We start from the raw sequence: 13115 nt of genomic DNA on the forward strand, positions 1-13115 counted from the left end.
GCCCAACATTCTAGATGCTTTATGTGAGAAAGTTCCCAGGGTTTTAGCTTCTGTGTATCATTGTATCACCTGGGAAGTGAGGTTTAAAGTTAAAATAAGCATTCTGATTCAGTGAAAGCAGCGGGCAGCTGTTTTCTGGAACCCTGAGAGGCAAGGGAGAGCAAGGAGGGTGGGGCCAGGGCACACTGTGCTGTTCCGGTTTCTCTCTGCTGGCCCACCTGCAGAGTAGCATGGCAGGAGCCCACAGGTGGCTCCGTGTTGTTGAGGAGGCGCCCAGCCAGAGGCTAGGACGGCTTACAGAGCAGTGGTTCTCTCGCCCTGTCTGCAGGGTTTCCATCCTCTCAGTGTCTCACCACTTGTTTGTGACAGCGCTAGAGAGTAACCTGTCCTCTTTCTTGCCTTGCTTTGGCTGGGGGCTGTATGTGCATCTGTCCATGCGTGTGTGTGTGTGTGTGTGTGTGTGTGTGTCAGTCGTGTTTCACACAGGTGTTTAGCATTAGCTTGTCTCTTGGGCACGATGTGATCACATCCCTGTGGGAAGTGTGCGAGGTAAGAACACATCTTTTGTTTTTGTGGCTGTATCTTTCCTGATGGGTGAATGAGGTTGGCGAGGAGGTGGCATGTTCTCGGTTTTGCACTGTGTCGGACTGTTCTCTCCAGCCCACCGATGGTGCATGCAGGCGCTGTCGCTCTGTGCGGATGGTGCTGTCCAAGTTGCTTCCGTCCAAGGCCCTCGGGCCCAGCAGGTGTTGTTCCTGAGCAGTGGGGGTCGGTGCTGACCCTGAGGGCCAGGTGCTCCTCGCAGGCAGCAGCCGCCCGGCAATCGCAGGAGCTGCGCCAGCCAAGCCCCCAGGCTTGGCGGGGGGAGACACTCCTGAAGGGGCATGAGAAAAGTCACATTTTAAAAATCAAATACTGTCTAAAACTTGCAATTAGAAAACAAAAATGCCATTGAGCCCTTCCAAGAATCTTACTGCCCCTGAAGTTCTGATACCTAATCGTCTCGTGAAGTTCCGCTTTGCTGTGGTGAGGGTCGGAGGCATGGCTTGCTCTGTGAAGCCAGCCTTGATCAGGCTCAAGTTTCGAGTCCCACACTGGTCAGCGCTAAGGCACACAAGGGGCTGAGCCAGCCCAGGTGAACACATTTATCCTCTCAGAGGACACACGGGGTGTCTGTGTGGAGGGTGTTGAAGTCAGCCTTAGGTTGGTTTTGCTGATTTGGTGCTTTTCGGTTCTGCTAATCATGACATCAAAAACTTGGGAGCCTACCTTGGCATTGGCTTTTATAGGATATAGCACTGACACAGGAAAGGGTCAGTTCTTCTATGCTGAACAGCACTTAAATCATTATTTTAAGAGAGAAGTTTTCATTAGCTGTGAGGTAGGCAATCCTATAATTTCATCATTACTGTTTCCGATCTTCTTTTAAAGATTTTATTTTGTTTATTGTTTTTTCCTTCTTTTCCCCAAAGCTCCCCAGTACATAGTTGTATATTTTAGTTGTGTGTCCTTCTAGTTGTGGCAAATGGGACGCTGCCTCAGCATGGCCTAACAAGTGGTGCTAGGTCTGCGCCCAGGATCTGAACCAGCAAAACCCTGGTCGCCCAAGCGGAGCACACGAACTTAACCACTCAGCCATGGGGCGGGTCCCTGGATCTTCTGATTAGAATTTTTTTACAACCAAAGTACTCTGGCAAATGCCTGTCGCTCTGGGTACAGTGGGTGTTCACCAATACCTCGTCACTCTTAAAGAAATAGGCGATTTGTTTTGTAACGGCATTATATTTTTTTCAGGCAAGTGTATCCTCAAGGCTACTATAATTCCAGAAGTGGATGGAGCAGTCAGAGTGATTGCTATGCAGATTATTACTCCAGCCAGTACGATTATGGAGGTATGGTCAGGAGGTTTCAGCGGTCAGTCAGTAGCAGAAACGTGTCCGTCCACATTGCTATGTAGCCAGGTGCAAAGCAGCGCTCGGTGGGAACTCCTTAGGGAACTTTCTCTTTTGTTGGTCTCTTTATGCTTTTATCCAAGAGCCGAAGTCATTGAAAATAATCTGCATCTGGAAGTAATTGTATTGCTATTTTTCAGTAAGACATCATAGCTTAATTAGAGGATTAATGTCTGTATCAAACTAGCAGTTTTCTTTGATTTTTCTAGCAAAGCATAATTATCAGTAGTTGTACGGCAGCCTTATCCATGTGTGAGTCTTTAAATTGATTAAAATAAATAAAATGAAAACCAGCTCCTCAGTTGCACTTCCCACATCTGAGGCGCACAGAGGCCACCTGTGGCTGGCGGCTCCCCTAGGGGACAGCACAGACATGGGACAGTTCTCATCGCTCCTCCAGGCGCTGCCACGTCCATTTTGACGCTGCCTCTCAGGCAGTGTGTGAGTTTCAGTGGCGTGTCCCCTAGCGGCCCTGCCAGTCACTCCTGCCTGGCCGCGTTCTGTGCGCTCCTGCAGTGGAGGCTCCCGGCCCACAGCCCCTTGGCTATCCGACGCAGCTGCCCCACCTTCCGCTTCCTAAAGGCGTCTTTCCCGCCTTTTGTATTTGTGCTGCTTTAAACATAAGTTCTGCACACACTTGCCAAAACCAGTACAGCCGATTTACGTATAATGTTACTGTGCTTTTTAAAGTAATCTTTTAGTTTTGAGAGTATCTCTTAACACTTTCACATTAGAGAAAAGACAGATAAGTGAAATGTGTAGTCATGGGATTAACTATTAAAAAGTAGTAACTATGAGCAAGAATTTAATGAAGATGTCTTCCAGCAGTTTTTTTTTTCTTCTTAATCACGTGTATTGAGAGACAAACAGCCATTGGCCAGTAGGTATTAGACATATAGGCAAGACGCAGCCAGGGGTCCCCGTTATTGCCCAGTTAACACTCCCGGGGCTCCTGCTGTCTTTTGGGAGGACAGTGTGGTTCCTCCAGGAGCCTTGAAGCATTCTTCGGTCCCGGGGTGGCATGACTTCTCCAGTGAAGGCCAGAGGAGCGTCTCCTTTTGCATTTCATAAAAACCCATTCATCCCTCGCTTGCAGATCCAGGTCGCTGGGATCGGTACCATGGTTCTAGATTCAGGGATCCCCGCTCCTACGACCGGAGATATTGGTATGATGCCGAATACGATCCATATAGGAAAGAAAGTTATGCTTACGGCGACAGGTTGGTACAGTACACTGTGATAGGGAGGGTTGGTCGTAAATCCGAGCTGTACTCTTGCATTTCTGCCTTCATGTCCTGTAATTTACCCAAGAGCTACGGTTGTGTTTGGGTTCCTGACGAGCAGTGACGTTACGGTCACTGTCTGAAAGAGGCCCATGGCATTTCTCGCTTTGGGCCATTGGAGGAGAACCAGCCTCGGAAGGAGCTCCTGGGGTTAGTTCATTCTTGTCCTGTGGTGTCCGTGAGAGGCTTGACCGCGCTTGGGATGAACTTGCAGCGGGTTTCTCTAAACCCTCAGGCAGGAATCTGAACCTGGGCTTGGAATATGGCAGCTCCGCTCAAGGCTGGACTTGGACTACTGTTTTTTGGATTGAGACTCGGGAGGCATGATGGGAGGGTGACAGGGGATGGGAGGTGATGCCATGGTGGGGGCTTGATCAGGTAGAGCAAGTGAATGTCTGCCCTCCCAGATGCCCCTTTCTTTGCCTCTGCCCCATTGCTTCCTCCAGGCCTGAGAAATACGATGACCGCTGGAGGTACGACCCTCGCTTCACTGGGAGTTTTGACGATGACCCTGAGCCCCCCAGGGACCCTTACGGGGAAGAAGTGGACAGGCGCAGTGTTCACAGCGAGCACTCGGCACAGAGCCTGCGCAGCGCAGCCAGCGTGCAGAGCCGCCGCAGCAGCTTCAGCTCCCACTCGCATCAGGTGAGCTAGCGGGCGGGCCGGCGAGAATCTGCCAGCAGTGCAGTTCTGTTTGGAACCCAGTTATCCTCCCCTTGGAGCTCTGGCAGCGTGCCTGAAGTCTTCCCTGTCTGCTTTGTGTTTTCTAAGAGTCAGGTATACAGAAGTCACAATCTGACGGCCGGTTCCTATGAGGCGCCGCCTCCACCAGGCTCCTTCCATGGCGATTATGCCTACGGCACCTATGGCAGCAATTTCAACAGTGCCCAGGGCTTCCCAGAGTACGGCTACCCCACTGACGCTGGCTGGCCCACCGTGGAACAAGGTGCGTGTAGTCAAGGCCCTGTGCGCTCATAGGTGCAGAGGCACGCCAAGTCACACCACGGGGGTGGCTTCAGAAGCCTGTGATAAGAAAGGGAGTGAGTTATGACTATGATAGGAATTGGTGGTAGCCTAGCATGGTCTTCCCTGCAGAATAAGGACTGCTGTGTCACGTCATGTCCATCCTTTGAATGACAGAGCTTGTCACCATGGGCTCATGGTGTCCTTTGGGCTGCAGTTCGACTCACAGGCCTGAGAGCTGCCCTGCTGCTCTGTTATGTCCATTTCGGTGTGACTCTGAGTACAGGCTCACTGCCAAGGTCTTGGGTGGGGCCTCATTATATCCCCAGTGCCGACCACACGGGTAAGCAGTTTTTGGAGGAAACTTCTAATTCCCCTCGAAAAACTTCTGTCCATAGGCTTGTCATATGTTCCACATTCTCAATTCTCTTCTAAAACATTTGATCAAATACTGTTTCTTGGAAAACGGTGAAGATATGTGTCAAGTTCTTATAACTGGACTTTCTTAAAGTATTATTGCAACTAAAAATCTGACTTTGTTTTTGACTTGAGGTGTTTTACTCCTCGTCACTTTCCTTGGTGCTCTGTGGTACTCACAGTCAGAAGCTGGGTTTGTAAAGGAAAGCAAGGAGCACAAGCCTCTGAAACAGGGCGCTGAGCACCCAGGAGGCGCGCACGCTGCTTCCGTGTAAAGAGGGCTTCGTGGTGGTGTCTTACAGTAGATTTTCATTTTAGAAGAGGTGGTTCTCATTTTTAATGATTTAAACATTTTTCTGACATATGCTTAAGCTCTGCTTTTTAATAGGATATTTAACAATTATTAACTTGGAGTCGGAAGTCAGTTTATCATGATAAATCTAATCTGTGATTCTAGCCACATGGGCTGGAAATCTAAGCTGTGGATCTAGTTCAGAAGTAGGAAGAAATGACACTGATTCCTTCTTTTTCTCTTTATTTAAATGTAGCTCCATCAAGACCAACTTCTCCTGAGAAATTCTCAGTGCCTCATGTCTGTGCCAGGTTTGGACCTGGGGGTCAGCTCCTTAAAGTGATTCCAAATCTGCCTTCGGAGGGACAGCCCGCATTGGTTGAAATTCACAGTATGGAGGTAATTCGGCAGGTGGAAATCCCGTGTCGCAGTTCAGGTTACCCCAGACGCTGTGCTTCACAGCTGGTGCTCTTCAAATTGTGCATTGTTGTCTCTGAAAACAATGGCCTTGGGAAAGGTTTATTCCCGTGAATCTTCAATTTATAGGCTTTTTTGTTCTGTTTGGTTGTCTCTCTTTCCTCCCAAAAGTCAGCATTTAAGCATCTGCTTTGGCTGTTGTGTTAGACTTGGTTTTGTTGTATATTCATTTTCTATCCTTATGTGCATTTCTGATTTTGGGAGGAGGACCCTGTTCATGTTCATTTTACTGGTGATTTTGGATAATGGGTAGAGGTGCTTCCTGATCCTGTGGCAGGTGCTGCTGATATGCTGGATGCTGGTGGGGACACCCCATTCTACAGCCCCGGCAGGCCTCTCTGGTCACAGATTTTAGGGCCCTGCTTCAGAGTTTGGGAGGAGAAATGGATCCCACTGCTTAAAATAAAGTTTGACAATCACTGTTGTAAACCACACATGCCCAGGCCTGGTGATGGAGCCTTGGCCTCCCTGCATGGAGGGCAGGCATCCTCAGCAACAGCGTCTATAACTCAGTCTGAGTGTAGCCAGAGACGTGGGTCAGGCAATGGTCTGTGCCTGCCCCGTGAGCTGCTCTCTCGTCCCCTCCTGTTCTCACGCAGACCCTGCTGCAGCACTCGCCGGAGCAGGAGGAGCTGCGGTCCTTCCCCGGGCCCCTCGCCAGGTACGTCCCCCCGAGCGTCTGCAGCGCCTGTCTGCTGGCAGTTGCTGAGCTTGGCCTCGTAGATGCAGTTGTTGCTGTTCACTGAGTGTGTGTTCTTTTTTCAGAGATGACACCCATAAAGTGGATGTTATTAATTTTGCACAGAACAAAGCCACAAAATGTTTGCAGAACGAAAGTTTAATTGACAAAGAGTCTGCAAGTCTTCTTTGGAATTTTATTGTTCTGTTATGCAGACAGAATGGGGTACGTTTCTTTTTTACTTTTAGAATTACTTTTCTGTTTGGCCTTTAGTCTTGGGAATCTTCGGGCCCCCAAAGGAGCTGGGCAGGATTCCTGTCCCAGGCTGTTCGTGGGGAGTGGTGCTGCCATCTGGGGGCTCACTCAGGAAGAGCACCTGAGCAGTGATTTGGGGAAGTGGGAGACTGAAGGATGTGTGGTTAGGGCTGAGGGGAGGTTGGAGCCCACCGTTGTTGGCCTGTCCTGTTGTCTGTGGTCTGTCCGTCTTGCTGCTGGTCTCGTTGGGAGTGGTGGTTTGTGCCCGTGGTGGTTTAATGTGCTCATCTGGGGAGGCCTGTTTGGATCCTCACCTGAGCAGGACCAGGACCATCTTATTACTCCTCTGGGAAATTCTATTCCTGGTAAAGTCTTTCATTCTCCTTCCTCTCCTTGCCGACCCTCACAGACCGTGGTGGGAACAGACATTGCGGAACTTTTGTTGCGAGACCACAGAACAGTGTGGCTTCCTGGGAAGTCACCCAATGAGGCCAACCTGATTGATTTTACTAACGAGGTCCTGGAGCAGGAAGAGGAGTCTGGGGAGGCTCAGCTCTCCTTTCTCACTGACAGTCAGGCAGCCACCACCAACACTCTTGAAAAAGAGACTGAGAGGTTCAGAGAGCTGCTGCTCTATGGCCGTAAGAAGGTAAGCAGGCCTGGAATCCATGCGATCCACAGGCGTGTCCTGGTGTCCCCCGCTGGTGGCTTAGGTGCCAGGACATGGCCATGGCAGAGGGACAGAGTCCTGCTCCCAGGAGCGTCAGCATCTTGACTGTAATGTGGTGCTGTGGGTCTTGTTCCGTGAAGAATGTCTGCCACCTTGTATGTCATCTCTCTGAAGGTGTTAATACTGATTTTCTTCTAAATATTGCTAGTGTCAAAGACTCGCATGTTCCACCTTTCAGTCATTCGACTGATAACTCATTTATTGAGCTCAGGCTATGCCCCTGCTGTGTGTAAGTTGTCTCAGGGATGAACATGTGCACACGACAGAAGTTAAACCTGTTCTCACACAGTTAGGCATAAGCTTACAGTCTGTTAAATGAGGTGGGTGCTGGGTGGGAGCTGTGCCGAGCATGAGCTGGTCAGAGACAGCTGCAGGTCAGAGGCGGGGCTGGGTGTTGGCAGGATGGGTGGAGAGAGCACCTCTGAAGCCACACACAGGTATCGGCACCGACAGTTCCAAAGAGTGGAAGTTCGCTCTAGCTGTGCAGATGGAGGGGGAGGTCAGAGTGACTGGGCTGAGACGGTGCACGCACGGGAGGGGTGCGCCACATGCCTTGAGCACGTCCCACGCGTGTGTGGCTCTGATGGCAGAGTTCTGAGAGGCCCAGAGTTCTTGGTACTTCTTTGTCGTGAACTAAGAAAGCTCATATTTGATAAATAAATGATCTTAATGTGGATATTTTAGAACTGATTGAAATTATATGATCTCTTAGATTTGATGAACATATTTACCCCATTGTAGCATTTTTGCTTCCATTCAGAAGTTTTCTCGATTATACCCCAGGTTATTTTGGATAAAGGGGAGGCTGCATTAATAAAGGCTCTCTCCATGTTGAGAAGATGCATATGGAGGCCTCATGTACCGTCTGAAACTGGGGAGTTAACGTTGGTGTGGCATTTCTCCCAGTGGAAAAGATGGTTTGGGGATGGCAGTGGTGCTCCATTGCCCTGTTTCTCATTGGTGTGCTTGTTCTTTCTGCTGCAAATACGTAACAAAAGCAGTGTACATATGCACAGACCTACTACCACAGGGACTTTGCAACTAGGAAAAATAAATGAAAAATGGACTTTTCTTTCATTTCTGAATGGTGAACAGTGTGCTTGGAGGCCTTCGATTCCTTTGCTTTTTATCTGCAGTTGAGTCCTTTTTTCTTCCTGACAGTGTGTAGCGACACACAGTCCCTTGCTTTTGTTTGCTTCCGTCACGGAGCTCCTCTGGTAATTCAGGCACCCACTAAAATGCTTTGCAGGATGCTTTAGAGTCTGCGATGAAAAATGGCTTATGGGGTCATGCTCTCTTACTTGCAAGTAAGATGGACGGCCGGACGCACGCGAGAGTCATGACCAGGTAAGGAATCTTACTGTGTGGACTGTTTCTGGGCGTGTCCTGCTGGTCTAATTGGGGAGGCTTCTTGGCTCTGGAAGCGCACAGTTGTCTGTAGTTCTTTCCAGAGAGAGCTGGGCCGTCTGTGCTGTGCTGCTGTCAGGCACGGGTGCGGGCTTACTCAGCCCTCTTCCTTGGGGTGTATTGCTGAGGGATTTTAAAAGATTTTTATTAACTGCTTGGCTTTTAATTCTATAAAATCTTAGTACATTCCTCAGTCATCCTTTACAGCTTTTCTTTAAGATTGAGATGGTGTGCTTGGCCTAGGTTGAGCATCGCCAGTCATTGAAGGGGTTGACGTGAGACCAGGCTTGTATTTGAACCTGCCAGTTAGACCTCTCTCTTTTCACATCTGCCTAGGTTCGCCAACAGCCTTCCCATCAATGACCCACTGCAGACGGTCTACCAGCTGATGTCGGGCCGCATGCCTGCCGCGTCCACGGTCAGTGTGGGGGCTCTCAGCCCGCGCTCCTGTGGCGCGACCTTGTGCAGAGCTTGCTCCCGTGAAGGATTTCATCACAGCAGAGAGACCTGAGTGTCTTTCTTGCTCTTGCTTTTTCATGATGCTCATTGAGCTCAACCATTACAAAATTAAAATGACAGTCTTCCAAGGATAAAGGTTTGTTTTGTTTTGCTTTTTTCTGATTTTAGTGTTGTGGAGATGAGAAGTGGGGAGATTGGAGGCCACATCTTGCTATGGTTTTGTCCAACTTGAACAACAATATGGATGTGGAATCCAGGACGATGGCCACGATGGGTGACACTTTAGGTAGGTCAGGTGCAGACATGGAAGTTGTACTGTTGTGCAGCGGAGCACAGAGGCCTTGATTGCGCAAGCAATCTTCAGGGGGGATTAAGGGCCAGAAGATTTTCCATTCGTCGGGCATGTCTCTGGTGTCTCTGTCGGCATTCTTTGATTTCTGGAAGGACTCCCGTGAACTAAGACTTGGCCTACTTTGTGTCTCTTCAGCTTCAAAAGGCCTCTTAGATGCTGCACACTTTTGCTACCTCATGGCCCAAGTTGGATTTGGGGTTTATACAAAGAAAACCACAAAACTTGTCTTAATTGGATCAAACCACAGGTGAGGAATCGAGTAAATGTGGTGGTAGCTGTTTTCCTTTAGAAAGGACACGTCCCCTCCTTTAGCCAACCCCGAAATGGCACATGCGGAGCCAGAAGCAGTGGCCTCGTGTCTTCATCACATGGCCTGACACACTTCTGGGTCACTCGCATGATGATTAAAATAGCTCATTTCCTCAACAGCTTGCCGTTTTCAAAGTTTGCGACCAATGAGGCTATTCAGAGGACAGAAGCCTATGAGTATGCTCAGTCCCTCGGGGCACAGACCTGCCCCCTGCCCAGTTTCCAGGTCAGTGGGGGCCGTGCTCATGTTACCGTGTGGGTAACCAGTCTTTGGTGGTCGAGGGTTTGCATTCTTACACAGAAGGTGATGCAGCGTCTTTGGAAGTGTCGGTGAGGCTCCAGAGCCAAGCCCTGCTGGACTGGGGACTCGTGTTTGGGTTCTTACTGTTTTACAAATTGAAAGCTTTGAGTATTTGGTTTCCAGTACTTCTTTATCAGCTGTTTGAGTGTTATGGGAGCATTTGTCTGACCCAGGAGTGCGTGTGTGTGAAGCATCTGTGGAAGGGAGTGCTAGCAGGGTGGTCACTGGACAGTCTGCGGCTCCCTGGGAGCGGCTGTCCCGAGTGCTGCTGAGTTGGGCGCTCTAGTACCGAGCCTGCTGGCTCTTCTGAGGGTGTTGAGGAGAAAAGGTGAGTTTCTTAGAAGCTTGGTGGGTTACTTTGATTTGAAACATCTCCGGGAATGAGGACTAGTACTCTTGTGGGCACGCCTGGGGGAGACACAAGGAGATACATGAAACATCCAGAATAGTCCTCAGCTTGTAGGGTGATGTTAGAAAGTTGGGGAATACCCACAGGATGGCTAAGCTTTGTTTGTTCATTTTAGGTGTTTAAGTTCATCTATTCTTGCCGCCTGGCTGAAATGGGGCTTGCTACCCAAGCCTTTCATTACTGTGAAGTGATTGCTAAGAGCATCCTGATGCAACCCCACAAATACTCCCCGGTGCTGATTAGCCAGCTGGTCCAGGTAACGTCTTCTCGCACGTCTTTCCTGCACACTGGGCTGTGGGGAAGATGTGGCAGTCAGGATTGCTCGACCTGGCAGTGAGCTGTGGTCGTTGGGTGCTCATGTCTGTAGGACTGACTTTTGGAGCGAATTAAGATCATTGAATGTTCTCAGACAGGTGTTTGGTGTTCTGCATCTTAGCATAGGGATCCTTCAGGTTCCTCGTGCCAGTCCGCAAACTTAGCAGTAAGCCTCAAAGTCGGAAGGACCCCCGTCTCCAGGAAGTTCGTGTCTCAAGGCAGCGAGTCTAGCAGTTAACAGCGTAAGCCAGCCGCCTGGGTTTGGGTCCTGGCTGCACCACTGCAAGCCTCAGTTTCTTGCTTAATAAAACGGAGACAGTGTGACTGGCCTCTCAGAGCTTTGTGAAGTGTAGACAAGACAGGGATGGACAGTGCCCAGCACATGGTGACCCCCAGCACCAAAGTGGCTGCATCAGTATGTGCCCCACCCGCCGGGGGCTTCGTTTTTGAAAATGTGCCTTTGTGATACCTAAAAAAGTTTTTTATTCTGGGAATTTTTAGACATCTACAAAAATAGAATAATTAATGAATCCTTGTCCTCATTCCACAGCTTCAGCAGTTATTAATACAAGGCCAAACTTGTTTCCTCTATTCCCACCCACTGTCCCCCTCCATCCCCCCACCCCACCCCCACCCCCGATCAGAGTATGTCTATTTCTAGGTCAGTTCAGCATTTTGGTCAGTAAAGTCAAGTCTCTGTAATGAGATGGTAGTAGCAGGCAGGCTCAGTTCCAGGTCAGCTAGGGACTGTTGGCCTCTGTGCAGACGGGTCTGCTGTAGTGAACTCCAGTGTCCCATGTCCTTTTTCTGATCATCAGCAGCACATATATATGTTTATTTAAGGGCGTGTCACATAGGCACACTTCAGAAAAACTTTTGTAGTTAATTAAAACTGTATCTCCAGTTTAATACTGAAGATACATTTGTTCCAGATTAGAATAGATTTTGAAAAGACTGTTTTGCTTGCCATCCCCAGTAGTAAGAGCCCTTTATTTTTCATGTGTTTCTAGGTTGCTTCCCGGTTACGACTCTTCGATCCCCAGCTGAAGGAGAAGCCGGAGGAGGAGTCCTTTATGGAGCCCGCCTGGCTGGTCCAGCTGCAGTGTGCAGAGAAGCAGCTCAAGGTGCGGCGTTTGCTTTCAGTCGAGGGACTTGGCGGAGCCATCCGATGAGGTGGCTTGTGCCCTGTTGTTTCCACTCTGAAGGAGTTAGGTGTCAGCAGTACAGTTTTAGAGGTGCGAATGTTTGTCAGAACGCCCTTGTTTCCTGGGAAAGGCAAGGCTCTCCTGAAGCACAGAGAGAGGGAGCGGGCGGTGGGGTGAGTGCCAGAACGCGCTCCATGGTGTCCGACTGTCGGAAGCACCTGAGGTATTTCTCCCCTAGGAGGGTACTGCGGTGTGGACTCAGGACGGAGCCTTCCCCCAGCGCTGTCCCAGCACACCGAGCTCCGAGGCGGGGCAGTATGACGGCCCAGGACTCGCTCAGCCGGCCGGCCTGGGCACTGACAACCCACTGCTGGTGCCGCCTGTGCCCAGTGCTGACCACTTGGGCCAGGGTGTGCGGCTGCTGCCATCAGGTGAGCCCTCCGCCACTGGAGAAGCAGTGGCCCACGTACCTCTTTCCCCCGAACGTGGAACATTCCTGTTCTGCCAGGAGAATCAAGGGGATGTTTTACACCATCACCTCGGTCTTCTTCTTTCTCTCTGTGCTTAGTTCCTTGATAAGCCCATCGGGTCTCATGGCTTTAAACATCCATAGGAGTAGGTGGGTGGCCTTTGACCCCCAGACATGGAGGAAGGTGGAGGAGAGGACTCAGTGAACCCAGGGCTCTGTGCCAGGCGGCTGCTGCCGGGCTGTGTTGGAGTCATGCTATGGGTTTGAGCCCATGCTCCATGTTACATTTAACGACGCTTCCCCTCGGTCCTAAGAAGTGGATTTTCTGCTTCTCCTCAAACCAGTGATGTCCCAGCATCCTCAGCACTTGCTCTTTGATGCTTGGCTCTCCTGCCCCTCAATAAAAGAAATGAGGCTCTGCAAAATAACGTGTGCTAAATCGTTCAGCAACACCAGTCAGCTTCTTCGTGTGACTAGAGGTAGCCTCAGTAACCTTAGATTCTCTTCGCTGTCTCCATGCAGCTCCACCGACGCTCCCCGATGGCCAGCTGGCCATCCCTGCCAGGGTGCCAATGTTCCCGGTGCCGCCGCCCCCAGGCCCTGTTGAGCGGGGGTCTGGCTCTAGTCCCCCAGGATCTGCACTTGGCTTTCCAGAGCCTTCTGGGCCTGATCCTGCAGCTCTGTACCCAGGGCCTGGCCTGCCACCTGGTGTACCATCTCTCCAGGAGAGTGAGCCCCTGCTGAAGGAGGCCAGGAGCCAGGACCCAGGTGGGTCTGCTGAGATGCTGTCCTGAGAGCAGGGCTAAATTGGGTTTGGTGTGGAAGGAGGTCATTGGTGAAAGCGACTTAAGTTGTTTGAACTTGAAACAAGTTACATAATGGATACCAAAGATTCTAGAAG

The 13115-nt window shown here is 50.2% G+C and overlaps 1 protein-coding gene across 7 annotated transcripts in view; it reads left to right on the forward strand.

Moving 5' to 3' along the window:
* Positions 1-13115, forward strand: part of SEC16A (SEC16 homolog A, endoplasmic reticulum export factor) — a 35940-nt gene that overhangs the window by 12306 nt on the left and 10519 nt on the right. For all 7 annotated transcript variants that reach the window (XM_070595315.1, XM_070595311.1, XM_070595318.1 and 4 more), the window contains exons 4-20: positions 1795-1892; positions 3049-3172; positions 3682-3880; positions 4007-4181; positions 5164-5306; positions 5984-6045; positions 6150-6288; positions 6728-6967; positions 8298-8395; positions 8792-8873; positions 9083-9200; positions 9402-9513; positions 9696-9801; positions 10401-10541; positions 11611-11724; positions 11984-12176; positions 12737-12982. In XM_070595315.1, the coding sequence (XP_070451416.1) occupies positions 1795-1892; positions 3049-3172; positions 3682-3880; positions 4007-4181; positions 5164-5306; positions 5984-6045; positions 6150-6288; positions 6728-6967; positions 8298-8395; positions 8792-8873; positions 9083-9200; positions 9402-9513; positions 9696-9801; positions 10401-10541; positions 11611-11724; positions 11984-12176; positions 12737-12982 (2390 nt within the window). The remainder of the gene's footprint in view (positions 1-1794; positions 1893-3048; positions 3173-3681; positions 3881-4006; positions 4182-5163; positions 5307-5983; positions 6046-6149; positions 6289-6727; positions 6968-8297; positions 8396-8791; positions 8874-9082; positions 9201-9401; positions 9514-9695; positions 9802-10400; positions 10542-11610; positions 11725-11983; positions 12177-12736; positions 12983-13115) is intronic.

The sequence above is a fragment of the Equus przewalskii genome, chromosome 26 (assembly GCF_037783145.1).
Source record: "Equus przewalskii isolate Varuska chromosome 26, EquPr2, whole genome shotgun sequence".
NCBI lineage: Eukaryota > Metazoa > Chordata > Mammalia > Perissodactyla > Equidae > Equus > Equus przewalskii.